Source organism: Lacerta agilis, chromosome 9, assembly GCF_009819535.1.
Source record: "Lacerta agilis isolate rLacAgi1 chromosome 9, rLacAgi1.pri, whole genome shotgun sequence".
NCBI lineage: Eukaryota > Metazoa > Chordata > Lepidosauria > Squamata > Lacertidae > Lacerta > Lacerta agilis.
The window spans coordinates 59368883-59391561 of NC_046320.1; the positions used below are offsets into that span (position 1 = coordinate 59368883).

At 46.6% G+C, this 22679-nt stretch overlaps 1 protein-coding gene across 1 annotated transcript; it reads left to right on the top strand.

The window, feature by feature from the left end:
* Positions 1–529: 529 nt before the first annotated feature.
* Positions 530–22374, top strand: PPM1K (protein phosphatase, Mg2+/Mn2+ dependent 1K). The gene is given in 10 exon segments (XM_033160615.1): positions 530–827; positions 7663–8186; positions 9720–9820; positions 17134–17144; positions 17146–17319; positions 17550–17603; positions 17605–17668; positions 17671–17693; positions 20297–20431; positions 22023–22374. Coding segments are annotated over 9 exon segments (1134 nt in total). The 5' UTR covers positions 530–827; positions 7663–7746; the 3' UTR covers positions 22155–22374.
* Positions 22375–22679: the final 305 nt, after the last annotated feature.

The window sequence follows — 22679 nt, forward strand, 5'->3', positions numbered from 1 at the left end:
ATAAGGAGGCTGCCAAGAACCACATCCAAAGCAATGTTGTTGTTTTTTATACACTTCCAGATCAAACGCGTCACCGAAGGATCACACAGCAACCTTATGTCAAATAGTTGCAACAGATCCGTAAAGGAAAAGCTTGCCAATTATCCTGCGGATCAAAACGCGACGCGGCCCCCCGCTTGGGCTGCTATTTCCCCCTGTCCTGCTGCTCAGCAGGCTTGCCACTTCTGCGATGCTCGCACGGGGGAACGTTTCTAGCCCAAAGCAAGCCGTTTGCATAGCCGGCTTCTGGCCAGGATTTGCAAGCGCGCGCTTTAACCCTCCACCCCACCTCGCACCCCTCCCAAGTGTCATGCAAATAAATATCAGGAAAGAGGGAGAAAACCGCCCAGCGCGCAAATGTAAGCTCTGCTACTATTGGCCTGTGCAGAGGGCGGGGAGGACATGTGTCATTTTGCCGCGTTGCATCACGCGCCCCCGGGCCTCAACCAAAGGAGCCCGCCCACTCCGAGGCGAATTTGGCCGTCAAAGGGAGGGAAGGAAGGAGGCTCGCTCGGCTCCGCGGCTCCGATTGGCTCCGGGAGGCGGGCTGGGCCCTGCCTCGATAGGGCAGCAGAGCTGTCACACTCCCCGCCGGATCGAGTTTCTCGCCTTTTACGCACGGCCATTGCGCGCAGGGAAATATTTGGAGAATTCGCCGGGGAGACTGCTGGTTGCCGCTGCTTTTCTTCTTCCTCCTCCTCTTTGCACGGGGTGGAGTGCTCTAGTCCAGCGGGAGAGGCAGCACCGGCCGCCTTGCTACGCATCTCCTCGAGGGCAAGCCTTGCCAGGTAACAAGAGAAAGCTCGCGCCTTCGCCAGCTGCCTGCAAGCTTGCTTCCCATTCATCTTTCTTGCATTGCTTGTGCTTCACAGGAAGCTACGGGAGACGGCTAGAAGGTTGCAATCCTCCTTTGCCGCCGCCGCCTCCTCGCGTTGGCGCGCAGAAGGAACGTTTCCAAGCCGCTGTTCGTCCCCTATGCTATGCATCTTTCCAGGGCTTTCCACCGAGGCGTCCTCTTGGTGCTCAGTTTTTGATGTGGACACGCCCTGCTAAGGAAGAGGATGGGTTTCCCCACTTCCCTTAATTTCTGGGTTTTGTTGCGCGCTCGGTTGACAGGTTTGGCTTGCAAGCCTCTACCCTTTTTCTCCAGGGTTGTCCCAAATTGCATGTGTGCAGATTACTCACCCCTGTAGTCGATGGGGTATGGAGAGGCTGCAGCGAACTGCTTGCGGCCCGAATTTGAATACAGTACTTGCTTGTGGAAAAGAGCCTGGCTGAACACACTGAGCCGTGCAGAGTATATCACAAGCAAATGTGCTTAGGACTGTATCACTCGACGGCTACAGATGTTGCCGCCTAAAAATGTGGAGCGTTCCTCGATGGTCCAGTTTTAAAGTACCTAGGACGACCCTGTCAGACTAATATTCTGTATCCTTCAGTTGCAAAAAATACAATTATTTTTAATTATATAGCATTTGCAAGTGTTCAGGGCCCCTTTGAATCACAGAGCTGTAAGGGACCCCCCAGGGTCATCTAGTCCAGCCCCCCTCCTCAATGCAGTTCCCACAAAAACCCTGTGAGGTAAGTCATTATTATTATTCATAGAGAGCTGAGGTCGGGAGAGTGCCTTTGCCTAAAGTCACCCCGTGAGTACGAAATTTGAACCGGGTACCTGATTCAGCTACTCCGGCTGCTGGTTTCCATGGCAGCTGCTTGGCAGGGCGATGCATCATACATTGCCTTTGAACCTGGACGTTCCATTTTAGTTGTCACGAGTAATAACTGTTTATAGATCCCCATAAATTTTATCTGCTCATTCCCACCCCCTCACCTGGGCCACTAGTTTAAATTCTTAACTGTAGCGGGTAGCTTGCCATTTAGAGACGTGTGATCCAGTCCTTCACCTTACATTCCTCTCCTTCCTGGTTGTTGTTGTTGTTTTTTAAGACACATCATTCCCAGTTCGTTTGTTGCGCCTTTAAACCCGCAGGCTGCTCCGTTGCGCTTGCCTTAAAGCAAGAAAACGGACTTATGCTTCTTGCTGGCTTCTCTCCAGGGAAAACATGTGGCAACGGGTTTTTTATTATTAAAAAAACACACACAAGTATCCCCCCACCCCCGCTCCAACTGCAGTAGAAACGCACGAGGTGGAACGCGGGGCGGCCCTTCCCTCCGGGTCTCGAGTTCACAGTTGCGTTTCTTCTGAAGGCGATGTTCGGTGCACACGAGGGTTCCTGTTTCTAGAATAATCGCCTGGAAGGAAGCCGGTGGCGGCAGCAGCAGCTTTCTCCAGCGCTCTCGGCTGGCTGCGGTGCAAATGGCGCTTGCCTGCCAGGAAGGCAGGCTGGGCTGGTTGGTGGACGGAGCTGCACAACAGCGGCGGCGAATGTTGGGAACCGCCGGGTTCTAGAACGCGAGCCCGGGGCGTTCCAATTTGGAACGCGGATTCCAATTTGGAACGCAGCTGAAGCCGCTGGAAGAACGCCTCAGTCCGCAGGGGGAAGGGAGGAGAGGCCTGGCTCGGCTTTCTTTCTCTCTCTCTCTCTTGCCTTCTCTCTTTACACGCAAGGAGGCGGTGTCCTCGCTCTGGTGGAAGAGAAAATTTTCCAAGTTGCGTGACGGAACCGATACGCCCGTGGTGCCCTCCTGGTGGTGCAGCAAAAAAATAATTTTAAAAATGGCTTGCACATTTGCAAAACTTAACCTCGATCCAGGGGATGGGTTCAAATTGGATGGGCGACCGCGTGTTGAGGTGCCTGCATTGGGTTTTGGACTACATGACCCTCGGGGGTTCCTTCCAAGTCTGATTCCTTTTGCAGAGATGGAAAGCAGAGATACACCCCTGCGCTGACGTCAGGAGTTGTGCCCGCCTCAGTTAGGACCCCCTCTCCAATATCTCTCCCCTAAGACCCCTGGAGTCGCTCTTCCTTGTAGCCTGTTGATCTGCTTTCTTCTAAATCTGTTACTAGTTCGAAAGAGAAGGTCAAGTTGCTCCCATTAGCCATGCCCCTTCTTCCTGGGCAGCTTTGTGAACCATGCTCAAAGGAAGCCTGGGAATGGCCCGGGAGGGATAATAGTAGTGATGCCAGCCCTCTCAGGGAATATGTTGCCCCCCCCCCCGCCACTGCATTTTATTTAGGTAAAGGTAAAGGGACCCCTGACCATTAGGTCCAGTCGTGGACGACTCTGGGGTTGCGGCGCTCATCTCGCTTTATTGGCCGAGGGAGCCGGTGTACAGCTTCCGGGTCATGTGGCCAGAATGACAAAGCCGCTTCTGGTGAACCAGAGCAGCGCACAGAAATGCCGTTTACCTTCCCGCCGGAGCGGTACCTATTTATCTACTTGCACTTTGACGTGCTTTTGAACTGCTAGGTTGGCAGGAGCAGGGACCGAGCAACAACAGGAGCTCACCCCGTCGCGGGGATTCGAACTGCCAACCTTCTGATCGGCAAGCCCTAGGCTCTGTGGTTTAACCTACAGCGCCACCCGCGTTTATTTAAGGGCCCACTAAAAACTGGAATAAGCTCTGAATCTTTGCTTTGCTTGAGACATCTTGTGTAGGGCATCCCAACACTCAAAGCAGTAATTTGCTGTGGGCGGGAAAGTGGATTTCTCCCTTTGTCCATTGCCATTCCAAAGTGTTCTGGATTGACCTTTGAGACCCTGGTTGAAAGTAGTATTAGACAGGGCGGTCTTTTTTCTATGGTGGCTCCATGCTTTTCAAACTCTTTGCTCCTATCTTTATGTCATTTAATAAGACCTTGAGGATTCCCCGCTTCCCCCCCCCCCAATTATTTTTACTTGGTATTTTATTTGTTTGGTAATTAACTTCTACTTTTTAAATCCTTTCGCTGCATTTTTACATTTATACCAGGGGTGGCCAACTTCCAAGAGACTGTGATCTACTCACAGAGTTAAAAACTGGCAGTGATCTACCCCCTTTTGTGGGGTTCAGTCAAAGTTGTTGAGCTTTTTTTTTTAGGAAGGAAAGCCCTGTTTTGGGGGGTTCACATAAAAGTTGAGCTTCTTTAGGGAAGAGGAAAGCAATGTTGAGCTTTTTTTAGGGAGGAAAGCCCTGTTTTTGGTGGTTCATGTCATTTTAGGGGTGCAGGGCAAAGATGTTGAGATTTTTTTTAGGGAAGCTAAAGTTTTTTAGCTTCTTTGGGGGGAGCCACTGATCTACGGATGATCTACCACAGACGTCCAGTGATCTACCGGTAGATCACGATCTACCTGTTGGACATGCCTGATTTATACTTTCCTGTGCTGATTTAAGGTTTTATTGCTGCTATAACCTCCTTAGATGTCTTAGTGTGGTGTTTTTTTTTAAATTGCACTTTTATGGTTTTGCAAATTACCCTAGGGGTGAGTTTTGTGTTTTTATAACCTGCAAGTCACCGAAAGGCGGCTTGTATAGGAATCCAAACAAATTAAAGTTATGTCCAAACACTCAAAGCGGTATACCTGGTCTCTCCTCTCCACCCCAACCCCATTTGATCCTTGCCAACAACTTCAAAGGTAGGTTAGGCTGCAAGAGAGGAACTAACCAAAAGTCACTGAGTGAGCTGGAATGGGAATTTGAACCCAGGACATTCTGCGTTTCAGTTGGCATATTTCAGAAAGTATCAATAAGGTAGATTCGCCTTTTAATGCAAAGTGAATAAAATTCCTCCCGCCTTCTTAAGTGGATTGTAATCTCTTGTTGCCTGTTGGCACTGAATGCACTAATCCTGTTCCCATTGCAGGGCTGAGAAAATAAAGTACCCACAAGACAGCATTAGATGTGTTAGTGACTGCTTTGTACAGGTTTGACTTTGAACAAATACACCCTTGCAAGCATCACATAGGCAATTGTGACTTGCCCAGCCCATAAACCCTGTGCAAGGCATCCTATTGTTTGGCTGGCCTTGAATCAAGACCCTGCAGCAGTGACAGCCAGGTAAATCCTTAGAAGTGCATGAGTTGCTCAGCTTTACATGGGAGTATGTTCTTAACTTGGGGCTTAAAGCTGTGGATAGCTTGCAGAATTCAATTTCCCACACATTTATACACACTGTACTCCAGCCTTTTCTCAGCTTTGAGCCCCCCCCCCGAGGTTGTTGGACTACAACTCCCATCATTCCTAGCTAGCAGGACCAGCAGTCAGGGATGATGGGAGTTGTAGTCCTCCCAACATTTGGGGCCCCAGGATTGAGAAAAGGCTGCTCCTAGTCACTGAGGTTTGTTTGTTTGTTTGTTTGAAGCTCGAGGGAGTGAACCAAATTTCCGCACTGTAGAAATTTCCTGGTTTCAAAGAATGTATTACATAAGCAATGCTTTGTATCTTTTGGCAGCACTTCTGCATGAAGCAAGGTCATTCCCCTATACTGTAATCTTCCCACCTCAGCTTGTGTGAAAAAACTTCCGCTGAACCTGTTTTAACCCTTCAGGCACTGCTGGGTGTTTGCACACCTTTGCTGAAACATTCTTCTGAGCAGTAGGTGGAAAATTCCACCAAAATCCCCAGTGGTAGGATCAGCTTCCTCTTGAAATAGGTCAGAACACTTAAAGGTATAATTGTGATTTTTTTTTGTATTGACTGATCACATTGGTGAGCTTCTGGGACTCAGTAAAACCTCCCCCTCCCCAAGTAATATTCACTTTCTGCAGCTGTACGGTTGTTTGACTATTTCTCCTCTGCTACTGATTCCTGATCGTTGTGTCTTTCCTTCCTGAGTTGGACACGACTGAACAACAACAACAAGCAGCAGATGGGACCCAGGTGGAGCTGTGGGTTAAACTCGGTCCCAGCTCCTGCCCACCTAGCAGTTCGAAAGCACGTCAAAGTGCAAGTAGATAAATAGGAACCGCTCCGGTGGGAAGGTAAATGGCGTTTCCGTGCGCTGCTCTGGTTCGCCAGAAAGCGGCTTAGACCCGGAAGCTGTCTGTGGACAAACGCCGGCTCCCTCGGCCTAAAGAGTGAGATGAGCGCCGCAACCCCAGAGTCGGACACGACTGGACCTAATGGTCAGGGGTCCCTTTACCTTTTAAGCAGCAGATAGGCAAATGTGCTCCTCCAGGAAGGCATAGCCCCCCCAGTGAAAGTTTCTAAGATGGAGCAACTTCATTTTAAAATTGATATGTTTATATAGGCCACTTTTTATTCCAGGGAGCTGATATAAGTTGTTATAAAAATTAGGTTCAACCCCAGAAGGCAGTCCACGAACCCGGGGGAGAGCCTTAGTAGGGCTCCCCTCCTCTCAGGAGCACTTATGAATAAATAGAGATGATACAGAATCTCCCAAAGCAAGGCGATAGCCCTTTATTAGAAACTGCTGCAGCAGGGTGTTTTGCAAGCAAAAAGACCCCTAACAAAGGCGCACAAGCTCCTATATAGACTTTTGAAATTGCCCCCCTCCAGCTCAAGACCACCCCTCCATACATTAGAATTACATCACAAATTGGGAGGGTCTGGTAGCAGTGATCTGAGCATCATGGACCCTGCCCCCATGTCTCCTCTTGCCCTCCACCAAAAACCCATCAAGTGAAACAAAAGATATTTACATTTCCCTATTTCCCAGCCAAGTTAATCACACCCTTTTGTCTGGCACTCAGGTATCAGGATGCCAGAGATTATCACTCAGGCAGAGGGCTGCTGAGTAGCTAGAGAGGCAACCCCCCTTTTGTTTCCTGAGACAAAGAAATACTTGATCAGTTGGGAGTCAAAAATGGGAGTGAGGCCTGTCTTCCTGTGCTGTTTTCCAGACATGTGGCCTTGTTTGTTTTAGTACATGAATAACAATTATTATATATAAATAAAATACCTTAAAATTCATACAACAGCTCACACCCTGTTCGTATCTTGACTGTGCCCTTAAGACAGGATTTGTGAGGAAAGAGACAATGGGGAGGTTTCCCACTTTGACCTTTCAGAGAAATACTTGAGGTCAGTTTGTTCAGGACCTTTTCTATGGAGTTTCAGACATGTGGTTTATATATACAGTTGTGAACATTTAATTTTTTTATAATTGACCTTTAAATTCTTATAACGGAGCCGATTCTTGTAGTTGGCGTTCAGCAACATCTCCTGCACGGATCACGTTTGCAACCCAAGCGCCCACTGTATAGGTTCAATGTTGTCGATGTGAACGGAGCCTTATTTCAGTGCAAATGCTGAGCGTTTGCACTCTGATTTGTTTTTGGTGAATGTGAGTTAAACATCAAATGAGAATGAAAAGTGCTCAGCTGTGACCGGCTCATGCCTGTTGTGCATTTGACTATCAAAACTCACAAGAGCGAACATGCATTTCATTAGCTGGGAGTTGACATATGATAGGGTACACTGAAATGAGTTCGCTTTGCTTTCATTCAGCTTTGATTGAAAAGAAAGGAAAGACATGTCTGGCACGCAGGAGTCTTAAAACTGGGTTGCTGAGTCACAGGACCGACTTGGTGCAGCAAGAAAACTTGCTAGCACATTTGCAAAGCTAAGTGGGGTCCAGTGTTGTTTCAAGTTGGGTAGGGGGCTGTGTGGGATTGGACTAGACAACCCCCAGGTGTTGCACTTCCCCCCAGCTGCTAATACGTCCTAACTCCGTAGAAAGCGTCAATTTGCAAACTTTCTTTTTTGTTTCCCCTCCCTAGACCAGATCTCTTTATTTTGGGGATATTCCGAAGCCCGCTTCCCACGGTTCTGTTCTCCGCCCCAACACCTGCGGATCCCAAGTTATGTCCACTGCTGCTCTAATTAATCTGGTTAGAAACGGAGGCCGCCAGGCGAGGAGGAGAGCCCTGCTGACATCTCGCCTGTTGCAAGACGACAAACGGGCGGCGGCTGTCTGCCTGAGCTCCACCAGCGTACGCCGAACGTCTCGCTTCGACTTGGACGGCAGCGGCCGCCCGGCCACGTGGGACTCCTTCGGGATCTGGGACAACCGCATCGATGAGCCCATCCTCCTCCCGCCGAGCATAAAATATGGGAAGCCCATCCCCAAGGTCAGCCTGTCCAAGGTGGGCTGCGCCAGCCACATTGGGAAGCGGAAGGAAAACGAAGACCGCTTTGATTATGCCCAGCTGACCGACGAGGTCCTGTATTTTGCCGTTTACGATGGGCACGGCGGGGTGGCGGTAGCTGACTTCTGCCATAAGCACATGCAGGGATTCATCCAGTGAGTACATGAATTCTCCTTGGGGTTCTTTTTAATAGCAGCGTGGGGGTGGGGTGGAGGATATTGCACAGTTGAGGAGGAGAAACATCTCGATGTATATAAGCTAGGCACCCAATGGCACCTTAAAGCAAGAACAGGGCCTTCTCCGCAGTGGCTCCCTGTCTGTGGAATGCTCCCCCCAGGGAAGTTCGCCTGGCGCCTTCATTATACACCTTTAGGCGCCAGGCAAAAACATTCCTTTTTAACCAGGCCTTTGGTTGATCTGATTTACATCCTATGGCCTTTTAAAATATGGCTCTTTTTGGGGGGGCATTATTGGGTTGTTGTTTTTATTATGTATTTTGTGGTTTTATATCTTGATTTTATTCTGTGAACTGCCCTGAGACCCCCGGGTATAGGGTGGTATATAAATTCAATTAGTAATAATAATAATAATAATAATAATAATAATAATAATAATAATAATAATTATTATTAAACCAAGGTTACAGTCTCCACAACAGAATGTCGGGAACCTCAAGTATTCATCAGGGCCAGCTATCCATGTTGGTCCCACATGAGCCAATAAAAGGGCCAAAGAGGTAACTTACAGGGTCCCATAGAGGGGGGGTCAAACTGGACCTGGACCGAAGGCCAGGCAGAACAGCTCTGTCTTGCAGGCCCTGCAGAAGGATGTCAAGTCCCGCAGGGCCCTGGTCTCCTGTGATAGAGTTGGGCCAAAGCCGAAAAGGCCCTGGCCCTTGTTGAGGCCAGTTTAACCTCCTTGAGGCCCGGGACCTGCATTATTATTTGCGGACCGTAAGGTCCTCTGTGGGGCATACCAGAAGAGGCAGTCCCATAAGTACAAGGGTCCTAGGCCATATATGGCTTTAAAGGTTAAAACCTTGTATGAGGTCTTCAGACAAAGGCTGGACAGCCATCTACTGGGGTGGACTAGCTCTGGATTTCCTCCAGTGAGCAGACAGTAGAGCTAGCTATTTATTTATATATATTGATTAAACATATACTCTGCCCTTCATCCAAGGATCACAGGGCAGTTAACAGCATAAAAACACAAAAATATACACAACATAAAAGCAAACAATGTCATAGGCTAGATGGCCTATGACCAACTTCACCAACCTGGTGTCCTCATAGGAACAGAGGAAGCTGCCTTATACATTGGTCTGTGTTGCTCTGCATCATTTTCACTGGCTAGCAGTGGCTCTTCAGGGTTTCAGGTATACTTGTCTCTCCCAGCCCTACATGGAGATGCCAGGGATTGAACCTGATACCTGCCCCCATAGGCCTTCCAGCTCTGCTGAAGGAAGCTGTCCCAAACGTCTGAAGGACAGCTGATTGGTGAAGGCTGGTCTACAAGATTCCCTCCAGCTGTATAAGATGACGCCAATCGCCTACCCATGAGAAGGCCAGTGGGATGATACTGGTGTGTTTGAAACTACCGCCTCTATCCCAGTAGCTGATGTTAGAGGGTTTCTTGGATTGGAGCTTCCTTGGGGATAATTTCAAGACTCCCTTCCTTGTTTATTCCAGAGGCTTTCTCACTGAGGAGCAGAACATGGAATTGGTATTGATGAAAGCGTTTTTAGAAATAGACAAAGCATATGCCAGGCATGCTCATTTGTCTGCGGATGGTAAGTAAGAAGCTTGTTTCCGTTCAGTCGTAGAAGAAAGACAGGAGAAAAAGAAATTCATGTGGCAACCACTGTTTTTCTGTTGAACGTTAAGGCTAGCAGTTGTAGAGAGAAAACGCCAAGTAAAATACAGAAGGACTTGCCTGTTTTTACAAGGTTAGCATGACTTCATAAGCCTGTGCTGCTTAAAATAATGTTAAAAGAAAATAATTTGAAATGTTACCTTCAAGCAGATTTGTCCACAACTGATTTTACACCGCGAGACTATACATGAGTTTCTGTGTAACTCAGCGGGACTTAAGTTTTGAAAAGGTACGTTGAGCTGTTGAGCTAAAATGACTGGGATCTAGAAGGTTCCTGTGAACAAAAAAGTATTTCCATTAGTTGCCACCAGATAAAAAATCTCTGTGTTGATGCACCAACCTCCACATAACAGGGAGGTAATGTTGGCTAACGTCATCGGCATGGACTTTCCTGCCTAAGCAATTTAAGGCTAGGCTATGATCTTACTTAAAATCAAGGGCCACTGATTTCCAGTACCTTCTCATAAAAGCGGTTGGACTGATGGGATGCCAATTCTGTGTTAAATGCAAGGTGCTTTCCAACTTTACTCAGGTTTTTAAATTCAGTGGAGACGGGCCTGCAATGTTGTTGGCCTCATGTTATGGCTCAGGCTGTAGATTACTTGCTTGGTTCTAAGATGAAAAGAAGCACACACGCCAATGCGCTTTTCTATCATCTTTTAATAACCATCCCAAACACAACATCTAGCTTGATGGTAGAACACATGTTTACATGTAGCAGTCCCTGGCTTTTCCTGTGAGGATGGGGAAGACTCCTGTCTGACACCCTGGAGAGAGACTGCGGGCTTATAAGAAAATACTAAGATAAACCTTAGGTCTGATGTTCCAATACAGCTTCATCCTTGGTGGCTCTTTGCATTCTTCTTTCTCCTAAAATATAACATGCCTGCCAGCCCAGTGCCTAATCTCGTTCTCTTGCTAATGTATCGTTTAGTTTTACATGGGTTAATTATTATTGCTCACCAAATTAAATAGATACTTCTTGATGCAAAAATATACTAAACGACAGCAATTTTTGTCTCGTGTATATTACTATAAGCAATCTTAATGAAAGCATTTGTTTAGCTTAGTATCCTGTCTTTCACATTTGGGTCGGTTCCATCTTTAGTTGTATGTGTCTCTTGGATGGAGGACATATTGCATAGCCAGCAAGGACACTTCTACAGATCTAGCCTACAATTCTGCCCATATTCTGTTTGAGACTCAAGCCCTTTGAACCCAACGTTACTTGCTTATGAGAAAGTATGCTTGGGATTGGGGCTGCATGGCTACGATCATGGAATTGTAGAGTCGGAAGGGACACTGAGGCCAACCCCTTGCAATGCAGGAATCTCAACTCGTGGTCTCTCATCCAGTTTGAAACCATACCGGACCCTGCTTAGCTTTGCAAATGTACTAGCAGTTTTATTGCTGCCTATACATCAGTGATGGTGAACCTCTGGCCCACGGGGCCTAATTGCACCTCGCAAGCAGTTTCATTCAGACTATGCCTACCTGCCCCACACTATCAGAAGTTTAAAATATGTTCCTGGGCCATCAATTTACAGATGCTTTATTACAATCAGACTTGTAGTTAATGTGCTATTTGGGTAGTCTCAGAGTCTTGTTTTATAATGTTGATTTAGCAATGACAGTATAGTTAGTAATAAAGAAAGGTGTGGTGTAATTTTTGTTTCCTGGTCTTAAGAAGTTGCCAATCAAAACCATGATTTTTAAATTCTTTAATATGTTAACCTGCAACACTGAAGAAGTGAAAGAGCTGCAGAAACATGCCTGTTTCTATGTTCAAATCTCTAATTGTGACACCAAACTTGGATGCATTTGCTACAATATCTACCAGGCCATTGCTCTGAAGTGAACAGGAATTATGCCTTGCATGTTTCCTACCCACCTTAGTGTGGCTGTGCAACTAAATTCCCAGGGAATTGTACTTACAGGCTACTGGAGATGGTGGTCTTTTAATGTTAAAATTGGTTGGAGCACAGTAGCCGCAGCGCCCTTTAAAAGTATCCATTTTTGCCTAATGCAAATGGTTGGGACTTTTGGACAAATAACAGCTAGGCAATTGCGTAAGTGGGTTTTACTCAGTTAAAAACCAGAAGCCGAAAAACTTCCCGAAAAACAAACCCACCCCAGTATTCCCCCCCCCTCCCTGGTGATTGATTATATTTGCACAGGTCGGATGTGCACAGTGCAACTAATAAAGCCGCTTATTTGGCCAGCCTCCTTTGGGGACTTTATAAAATGTTCCTTTTAAATGCCTTTTTAGAGCTGTGTAATTCCAAACTTCATAATCCCTCGTCGAATGTTTGAACAGCAGAAGGTGTGCAGATGGATTGGCTTAGTAGCCAAGCCGTGGTTGCTATCAGAGACAGATGCGTAATAAAATTGGATGCAATAGTATATCCCCCATAACCTTTCTAAGCAGAGCCCTTGAGTTAAGAGGGAATGCTTTCACTCTTTTGCAGCTCTGATCATCCCAAGTGTTGCAGGTTTCCTCTCTTTACTTTGAGCAAAATTCCTGGGTGAATTTCCTATTTGCCTCTGTGTACATGTTATTTATGGCAGACACTGTACCTGACCAACAGCTCTAGAACTGGAGGCCCGGGACTCTATGCTGGGCTTCAGTGGAAAGAGAGATCTACTTAATGTGGTCCCAGGTGAAGGAGTCCGGCGGGTTCCTAGCCGGGACCAGCGGAAGGTTCCCACAACCACTTTGTCACATTAGTTGTGACGACATGCTCTAAAAGGTGCCCAGTGAGTGTTAAGATACCTCTTGAAAGATTTTAGATGATAATATTTCTGTAGTAATGTAATTTCTGTAGCTGTCTAGGAAGCAAACAGATTTTTGTTTTGTTTTAAAATAAGTTAATTAACTTGTGTTCTGAGCCAATGAGTTTTTATGCTGCTAGATACCTTTGGAATAAACAGTGGCAAACTGCTAGTGACTTTATGAATAGTGTGATTCCTTGATTTTGGAACTGCAATACCGCTTGCGGAACAAATCCACCTATTTGCATTTTTTATTTTATTTTCAGTGGAGCTTGGAAAGGACTTCTGTACAAACTTCAGTTGATATGAGTATATTGCCCAGCTTGTGGCATTTAGACAGAGGTGGGCAATCTGTGGCCATCAGTGATGTCGGACTCCAATTCTCGTTCATCCCAGGAAACATGGCTAATGGTTAGGCATGATGGGAGTTGTGGTCTGGCATCATCTGATCCTAATGGTCCCTCCCATTATATACATTATACTTTTAAAGCACATTCAAAACGTGTTAATTTCCCTCAAAGAATTCTGGGTGCTGTAGTTTTCCACACGCGGAGTTAGTTCCCAGCAACCCTTGCCAAACCACAGTGCCCAGAATTCTTTGAGGGAATGAATGTGCTTTCAAAGTATGGTGTGTACACAGCTTAGTCCACTCATTGTTTTGATCACTGTCCTCCGGGCAGTTTGTCAATGTCCGCCTTAAAATGTGGCACCCACAACTCGGCATGGTACTCCTGGAAGCTGGAAGCAAAGCCTAGGAACAAAAAAAAACCCCACAGAGCTTCAACAAAGTTTCACTATTCATTTAGGACAGGTGTGTCCAAAGTTCGTTTCGGAGGCCTAATCTGGCCCTCTGGTCGATTGAATCCCGCCCCTGTGGCAAAATCCCCCCCCCCAAAGCTCTATAACGTCAATCCTAAAAAAGGTAAACAACTTTGGTCAGCCTCACTCATGTTCACTTCATCAAATCCAGCCCTCTTTGAAAAAGTTTGGGCACGCCTGATTTAGGAAGTGGAGAGATCATTAAATTGAGGTCTGACTGTGTTATTTCTTAGTGCTGAGTAGCTCAGGCTTTTAGGATCTACCTATCCAACAATATAAGAGGTCAATTACTTTAACTCCTTTTGCAGAGGCTACCTAGGAAGTTACTGTGCGATCACTCCTGAGTGCTTTTAGTTATGACCCTGGGATTCGCTTACAACACCCTCAGACCACTCATTGGATGTGTGCATACACACAAATATCAGTGTGGTATTTGGAAAAGGGCTGTAGACTGCTCACCCCCCAAAAGCAACGTTGTCAGGCTCTTAACACTGTGCAAGAGAAGCAAAGCTGTGCCTGTTTTCTGTTTTTGGGTGGCAAGATCACGCCAACCTCTTACTCTGGGGTTTCAGGGAATGCGTTGCCTTTTAGAGCAGTGCTGGTAAGGTAACGTTTGGTTACAGATGCACATCCAAAAATGTGCAACTTACCTTTCCTTAATTTTATGGGCGTAAAACTATATTTTAAAAAAATTAGCAATGCCTGATAATTACCATCCCAAATGAAGTCTGAAACTACTCTGGCATTTGTGCTTTCCAACGGCGGAAAAACAAACCCACTGAGTCAAGATGTCCTGCCACTGTACATTTGTATCTGATGTCTCGGGGTGATTCCAGACAGGGGTTCATTATGGGATGGGTGCTCTGATTCATGAGGTTTTCCACAGCATTCGCCGGACGTCATTGCCATCAGACAGCTGCCAGCCCAGCCTGCAACCTCCCCCCCCCCCAATTTAATCTGGATTTGGCCTTTTTTCAGGGAAATCCAACAAGTTTTTTTTTAGGCCTGTTGCAAACATCCCTCCCTGTACTCGATGGCCCATTTGTCGTATTAAACCCCCATCTAGAAGCACCCTAAATAGTCTTCCTGAAGTGGCGTTGCAGTTCGAAAAGCAAGGAATTGAACTGGGGCGAGGGAGGTGGGGTGGGAACTAGAGGTGGCCTCCAGACCTGGCCTTCAAAATTTAGAGGGGAGTTGGGAAAGGAGGCAAAAACTAGCTCAACCTTTTACGCCTTGCTGTGCTTATTCATATTGCTACTTAAAACAGGTATCTTACGAGCAATGCTAAAAAAAAGTGTGGTTTGCCCCTCTGCATTTCATGTGTATTGCTTTTCCTTTCCCACCCTCTCCTTACTCAGCACCTGCTTTGGAGTGTGCATGGGTGTTATACAGGCACACCTGGAAGTAAGACGCACACCCAAGTCCGCGAGGTGTACTTCCAAAACACAAATAATACCAGGCTGAATGTGCTATAATGTCATGGCCGCATTCAGCTTTCTGTGGTTAGAGAGTTGGACTTAAGGCGTGAGACCAGGGGACATGGCTACGCAGCTGCAAATGCAATGTTTAAAGTGCATTTTATTCGCATTATACAAATTTGACACCACATGGTGATGGTGAGCTTATGGCAAATTCAATATATTTTTCAATTTTAAAATATTTTTTATAAAAAAGCATTTTTATATGTGTCTAGATTCCACCCAGGGCTCAAATCCCCACTCGTCTATTAAGCTCCCTGGGTGACCTCAGGCCAGTCACTCATTTTTCAGCCTGACCTACCTCACAGGGTTCTTGTGGGGATAAAACGGGGAGGAAGAGAAGCCACGTATGTCGCCTTGAGCTCTTTGGAGGAAAGGTGGGGTGTGAATGCAAGAAAAGAAATACATTTCCTAATGCTGCAAAACATCCAAGAAGAGATGGGAGGAAAAGGGGGGGGGGGGTTATTCCATCAAAAATTGTTGGGATACCTTACAAGGGCAGTTTTTCAACAGCTGGTCAATGAGCTCTTTGCAGTAAGAATACCTGTTTTAATTCATGACAGTATTGCCTAGTTTTAGATTCCTCTTCCGTTGCTGTCCTTTTGTCTCCATTCTGTGGTGCTTCCATTTCACAACGAGGCTTGATGCATTTCTGTTCCCCACCCCCACCCCCGCCCCTCAGGTGTTCAGTTCGTCTTTATTATTATTTTACTTTATTAAATTTCCATGCCGCCCTTTCATCCCTAGGTCTCTGGGTGGTTCACAACAAAGAAATACAGTATAAAAACACTTTTAAGTATGTGATTAAAAACAAGAACAAAAATAAACAAACCAATAACTCTCCTCTCCCCCTTATTAAAAGATGGCTGTAGATTCTCTTGGCGTTTCAGTTCAGGGGCAAAAATAGGCATAACTCAGGACCTGGCGCCAGTGTTAGGAACTCAGGTCTATAGCTGGGCAGCATATGGCTCCTTAAACCAGGGTCACACTCGCCCAACGGAATGGACGGCTGCCATTTTGGGGCCAGGTGGCTTGAAAGTCCTATTTTTAGTATGACTTTATGGTCCCTGAAATTCATTCTGATAAAATAGAATGGGTAGTGGCAGATATCCAGGTGCGAAAATGCGCCTGGTGAATTTCGAACACTGACCTGGCCTGATCCCCTTCCCTTCCCTGAAAGGCCTCTCATACCTTTCATACTGGCTTAGTTCTCCTGCATCTGTACCCCAAAAGGAAACTGATCCAGCTTTGCTACTGAGCACCTGGGAGTAAGGAGGAAGACTTTCCCACTACTCGTAGAACTGCAGCAGCCCGTAGAAGCACATGCCAGTTTAATTAAACTACGGCAGCTAGACTGGTGATTGGGAGCGGCCGCCGAGACCACATAACACCGGTCTTGAAAGACCTACATTGGCTCCCAGTACGTTTCCGAGCACAATTCAAAGTGTTGGTGCTGACCTTTAAAGCCCTAAACGGCCTCGGCCCAGTATATCTGAAGGAGCATCTCCACCCCCATCGATCTACCCGGACACTGAGGTCCAGCGCCGAGGGCCTTCTGGCGGTTCCCTCGCTGCGAGAAGCCAAGTTACAGGGAACCAGGCAGGGGGCCTTCTCAATAGTAGTGGCACCCGCCCTGTGGAATGCCCTCCCACCAGATGTCAAAGAGAACAACTACCAGACTTTTAGAAGACATTTGAAGGCAAGCCCTGTTTAGGGAAGCTTTTAATGTTTGATGGATTATTGTATTTTAATACTTTGTTGGAAGCCGCCCAGAGTGGCTGGGGAAACTCAGCCAGATGGGTGGGGTATAAATAATAAATTATTATTTTATTCAGAAAGCTACTGTGTATTTAAGGGGGGGCATTTGTTTAAGGCTCTTTAGCTGCACTTACTAGTAACGAGGATAGACGAGAACTCGCTACAGACTTCACCCAGCCCAAGCACCAACATGCCACATTTTCTCCCCACTGCATGGAGTCTTGTTGTCAAAATGTTACTGCTTCGTGTGCATGCCCCCAACGTTGCTTGTTTCCTGCCTTTGTAGCTTTAGCTATACAGCAGCGACTCTTTACGGGTGGTTAAAGTTTTTTTTTAAGCTGAGTGGCAGCTTCGTGCGTGGTGCTCAGGCCTTGACCGCCTCTCCTTGCATGCCGTTTTGTAGCCACCTTGCTGAACCGCCGGGACCACGGCGACGGTGGCCTTGTTGCGCGATGGGATCGAGCTGGTGGTGGCCAGTGTTGGAGACAGCCGCGCCCTTCTGTGTCGCAAGGGGAAAGCCATGAAACTGACCATCGACCACACTCCGGAAAGGAAGGATGAGAAGGAAAGGTACTTGGGCTGGAGTGGGGTTGATTTTTTTCCGGGGGTGGGGGTGTAGATGTAAAATTGGTATCCCTTGTAAAGCTGCTAAGGAATGAAAACGAGCGGCTGTGGGGCAAATAGCTCTTTCACACAGCCAAGCTGTGGGTGCGTCACTTGCATAAATCAGTCGTGCTAATTGCTTGTTATGTACGACCATAGTGAACCATCCATCCTCTCTTCCTTTCCTACTTTTATTTGTGGTGTGCGCATGCGAAGAATTAAAAAACCGGTGGTTTCATAGTCTGGAACAGCCTGGGACAGCCCCACGTGAAACGGCAGACTTGCAATGACCCGCAGCATAGGAGATTTGGACCTCAAGAAACACGGTGTCATAGCAGACCGGAGACAAAACGAGTTCAGGTAAGAGGCTGAGCATCTTCCTTTTCTACATCCCAGCCTCCTTTTCTTGTAAAGATGGCGTGGCAATAAATAGCTGGCGCTGCTGCCATTCCTTAGAATTGTTTTCCACTACCACTGCTCTTTCAGACTGTGGTACCCAGGCTGAACCTGCTATGGCCTGGTCTATACAGTATTTGGAACTGGGGGGGAGTGGGGTCCCTGCCTTTTTTTTTCTCCAACAAAGCATGCTGAAAGAGCACGTGTGCATTGGATAGCATACAGAATGCACGTGGCAATGAAGCCACTTTTTTTTTTTATAAGAATTTATTGACCTTTTTCTTATAACAACATATACCCACACCCACACCTACAATTAACAAGTACAAAACGAATACATTGATAAAACAAATACAACAGTGTCAAGTTTTCTTGTTGCATCTTTTCTTTAAAAAGAAAATTTCTATTTCCATATCTTGACCATTGACTTCCCCTGCCCTTTTCTCCTTCGAGTTCATATCCTTAATCTATTTTATAACCATTTCTCCTGAAATTCAAATTCAATTATATAATTACACACAATTATATATTCAACATTTAAACTAACAATACATCCTCGTAATAATATCTCATCATAATTCTTCTTCCATTAAAATCTTCACCAATCATTTATATCATATCTATCTCTTCTATCCTTTAAACTGCTGCTAATAACATAGTAACTCAAATATCTCCTTTCATATTCAAACAAAAAATAAAACAGAAAGATTGTTGACAGTATTCACCCTCCGATTTCGAAATTCCATGACAGGCTGCTTCAAATTTTACTTAGTGTTTCACCCCACACCCCTCTGTCCATTATTCTTCTCCTGGTGGCATCAACACTGAATTTCCCTGTGTCTTCCCTCTCCAAGCGTCCACAGATCCCAGGCACAGTCCAAAACTCTCCTTGCCCACGAGCTCCAGGATGTCCATCTCGTCGTCTCTCAGCTTCTCCGGTTCTTGTAGCATTCCTTTTCTTCTTGTAAAAACCATAATTCTCTGTCCCTGGCCCCCGAGCTCACACCTCGGGGACTGGATATAACAAATCTTACCGTCGCCTTGGGACTGCCACCCCCAAAAGGCGAGTTTCTTCTTCCGAAGTAGCTCACTCATTTCCTCCATCTTCCCAGACATCCTCTCAGCTCTTTGGCAAGACTTTCTTCCAAAGTGTTAAAAGTTTTAAAAGCCTCCTCTGTGGGCAATTGGTTCTCTTTCAGACCCCCACACAAGACTTTGACTTTCCTGTACAGCAGTTCCACCTTCAAAGCAGTGAGCCTCTGTTCGTCCGTTAGTCCAGAGTTCAGTACCAGTTTCAAGGACGAAGCCCAGCATACTGGTAGAGGGGGAGGAAGTGGGTATCAATTTCTACTCTCTGCCTCTCGTGTTCATCGCCATTTTCCTAAACTGGAGCGCAGATACCGCAACTTTAAATGGAGATATTTTCCACTAATTTACTTCCCAAGAAAAAAGTTTGCCAGTCTCATGTATCAATTTAAAGCACATTGTAGCAGTCCTGTATCAGCAGTTGCTCAAATTGGTTAGCTGTCTTTAACTCGAAGGGAAGAAGGCAGGCTGCCTTTCTCCTTCCCCCCGGATCGTTCCAAAAGCTCGATTTCTGGTCAAATTAGTTACTCACGACCACCGGGTTTCCTTTGGCTCCATTCTTCAAAGGTAGAACTAAGACGCTCACCGCGGCTTTGTCGCCGCATTTACATCCCGGTTGGGGCATATCCCCGTAAGCCCGGCTCCGTTGTCCCTTCACCCCCCACTCCCCCTTTACAGGGGGGGCAAGGGAAGGGTTCGGAGCCTCCGTGGGCGCAGCCGGGGAGCCCAGGGTGCGGGACGCTCTTCCCGCACCCCAACCGGAGCCCCGCTTTGCGGTTGCGGGGCTCCTAACCCCCGGGATGGATCGGGCGCCTCGCAGCCGAATCAGCCCCGACCACCCGCTATGGCGTCGCCACCGAAGTCGACAATGAAGCCACTTTTGCTGATTGCCAAGTGCCAGGGAGATGCATTTTTGGATATTTACCTCTGCATCTCGGAATTTTTTTTCTTCCCTTGAGGCCCAGCTGGCTTTGAGAGGGAGCTGGAGAGCCACTACTGACATCTGTTCCTTGCCAGTATTACTCACTTTGCCTTAAAGGGTTAATGAGGGTGAGACAGAGAGAGAAAAAAAGATTGCCCTCCCTCTAATGGTTATCTCAGCCAGGTGAGGGCTGGCAGGATTGTAGCGTACTGGGGCCACTGAGAAGGAAGCTCAAAATTTTGCGGTAGTATAAAAAATATACTAGATGCCCCCATCCCAAAACGAAATAGCCCTACAAAGACTGAACATGGTTGGCCACAGAATGCAAAATGTGTTTTTTGGGGGGAGGAGGAGGGGGTAATATAAAACTAGAGGGAAGGGTAATGAAATTGAGGTTCATAGAAGGGAGGGGGGGGGCTGATGGAACCCTGAAGAGGACCACGCCGCACTGCAGCTCTTGGTTGCAGCTCTCACTTGTGGAATAGGTATGTTTACGTTTGTATCACTACTGAAATCTGGGCATTTGGCATACTTTTGTTTGTGTGGCGTGTCATTTCAGTTGCACCATGCGAGCGACAGCTTCCTGGTCCTTACCACAGACGGCATCAACTTCATGGTGAACAGCCAAGAAATCTGTGACTTTGTTAGCCAGTGTCACGACCCCACGGAAGCAGCTCACCTTGTTACCGAGCAGGTAGGCGTTTCTGCCTTTCCAACACAGAAGACACCACCACCGACCAGTTTTGAGCAAAGCCAGTTAAGTCCGCTTGATTCTTTTTTTGGTGGAACAACAACCTACAAACTAGTGATGAGACGAGCACAGTTTGTTAAAAGTATATGGCGGTTGTGTTCCTGCAAGGAAAATTTCCCATTAGATTTTATTGTCTTCAACAGCTAATTGCTGGTGCAGCTAATTGCTTCAACAGCTAAGTTGCTGGTGTAGCTGAGATGCAGCACTTTCCTTTCAGTTGTGCCCTTGCTCAAGAATAGCAGGGACCCATATTCTTGCTTCACTTCCCTCTGTCGGGTATAAAGAGTTGCTTTCGAAAAGCAAATGCTGAAAAAGTCAACCGAACTGCTGCTGCAAACTGTTCTCTTACTCAAACCAAGCAGATACTAATTTCGAACAATGCAGACAGTCAGCGGATGTGTTTTCTACCATATCTAGTCAGCTGAAATCCAAAAAATAATCCATACGTGACTGTCTGCATTATTTTATTTCCCCCCAAAATCTGAATATCACTGTTCCCAACATTTTGGTAGCATAACTTATGAGTAACTGATGTGGGGTTCCCTTGGATGCTGTTGGACTCCAGCTCCCATCAGCCCAGCCAGCATTGCCAATGGTCAGAGGTTGCAGGAACTGCAGCTGTGTTAAGCCAGGTATACAATGAGGTGCATCCAGATGATGATGAACAAAATTGTATTATTATTATTTTTTAACCATTATGATGATTGTTATTAAACAGTACCCACCCCGTGTTAAAAACTTCTGTGGGCTATTCTCTCTCCTCCCACTCTACCCTGTGTGATGCTATTGCCCCATGTTGAAATTCACAGACTTCTAAAAGGGTCCAGTATGCAGAAATGTGCAGAGTGAGTGAAATTGGTGGTAGCTTTTGTAGTCAACACCTTATCAATCCGTTCGTATTAATAGTCACAGACTTCAGTTTCCATAAAGTGTGGTCCTAATAATTAGGTTCAGATCCTGATTTTAGTAGTTTGTAAAACAGGCCACCTCAGCACAAGGTACTTTATGGATTGTCCAGTTTGACTGATCCATCGAAGTCCATTTTATTTCTCTCCTGCTCTTAAATCACAATTGGGAAATCAAGAAACTTGTGTGTATATATGCATACATTTCCTCTTTTGACAGAAGTGGATAAAATTTGAAGGCAGGGTAAGCCCTTCACTGTAGGCAAAGCCTGCCAAACCACAGGCAAAGAGGTCCAATGGCTTTTGTGCCTGACATTTGGGGAGCTGCTTGGAATGGGAGGCCATAATGTGGCCACAATTTTGGGGGTGGGACTTCCCTTGAATTTGAATTATCTGGGGAATAGATTCTTGTGGACACCAGTTCCCATCAGCCCCAGGCAACACGGCCAATGATTGGGGTGATGGGAATTGTATTCCAGCAACATTGGGCAGGTCACAGTTTTTCCCCCATCCCTGATTTTGTTGGGATTTCAAAACTCCAGATTGCCTGCATCAATTTGTAGTTGAAAGAATACAGCCGAACAGGGTGAAGGGCTAAAGCTTTGTGCCTTTTGCAATCTCTCCCTCAGGCCATACAGTATGGAACGGAAGATAACAGCACTGCCATTGTTGTGCCGTTTGGAGCCTGGGGCAAATACAAGAACTCTGAGGTCAACTTCTCATTCAGCCGGAGCTTCGCCTCGAGCGGGAGATGGGCCTGAGTCGCTGCTGCTACGAGGAGATGTGGAATGAACTGTCCTGTAGGAGACCTCGCAAGGCAGAGAGCAGATCTGTAGATAGTTGCGTCCATCTCTCTCTCCCCCAGCACCTCGTGCTTTCTGCCTGGGTAGAAAACCATCGTTAACTTGATGTTGCCTCTTTAACAAACACGTCTGCTACTGCTTAATCTCAGAGCCAGCGATTTTCTCCCCCTCAGTCCAACGTAGATAATTCTGTCTGGTTCTTTGGCACAGACAAGATGCTGGCTCTTTGCACCTGGACGACACACCCTCTTAAGGGGGTTTTAACCAAGTGTTTCCTATGCACAGCGCATGTTTTTAGAGGATGAGAGAGAGAGAGAGAGAGCGAAGAGGCCAAAGGGGCTCTCTTAATTTGCACAGTGAGAAAGGGAGCAATCACACAAGGAGAGAAAAGGTGGCATTTCATCTTCTCTACTCTTTAAAAGTCTTTCCTGCCCTATTTGAACAGAAGTAAAAGAAAGCCAGGAGATTGAAAGGCAATGTGGC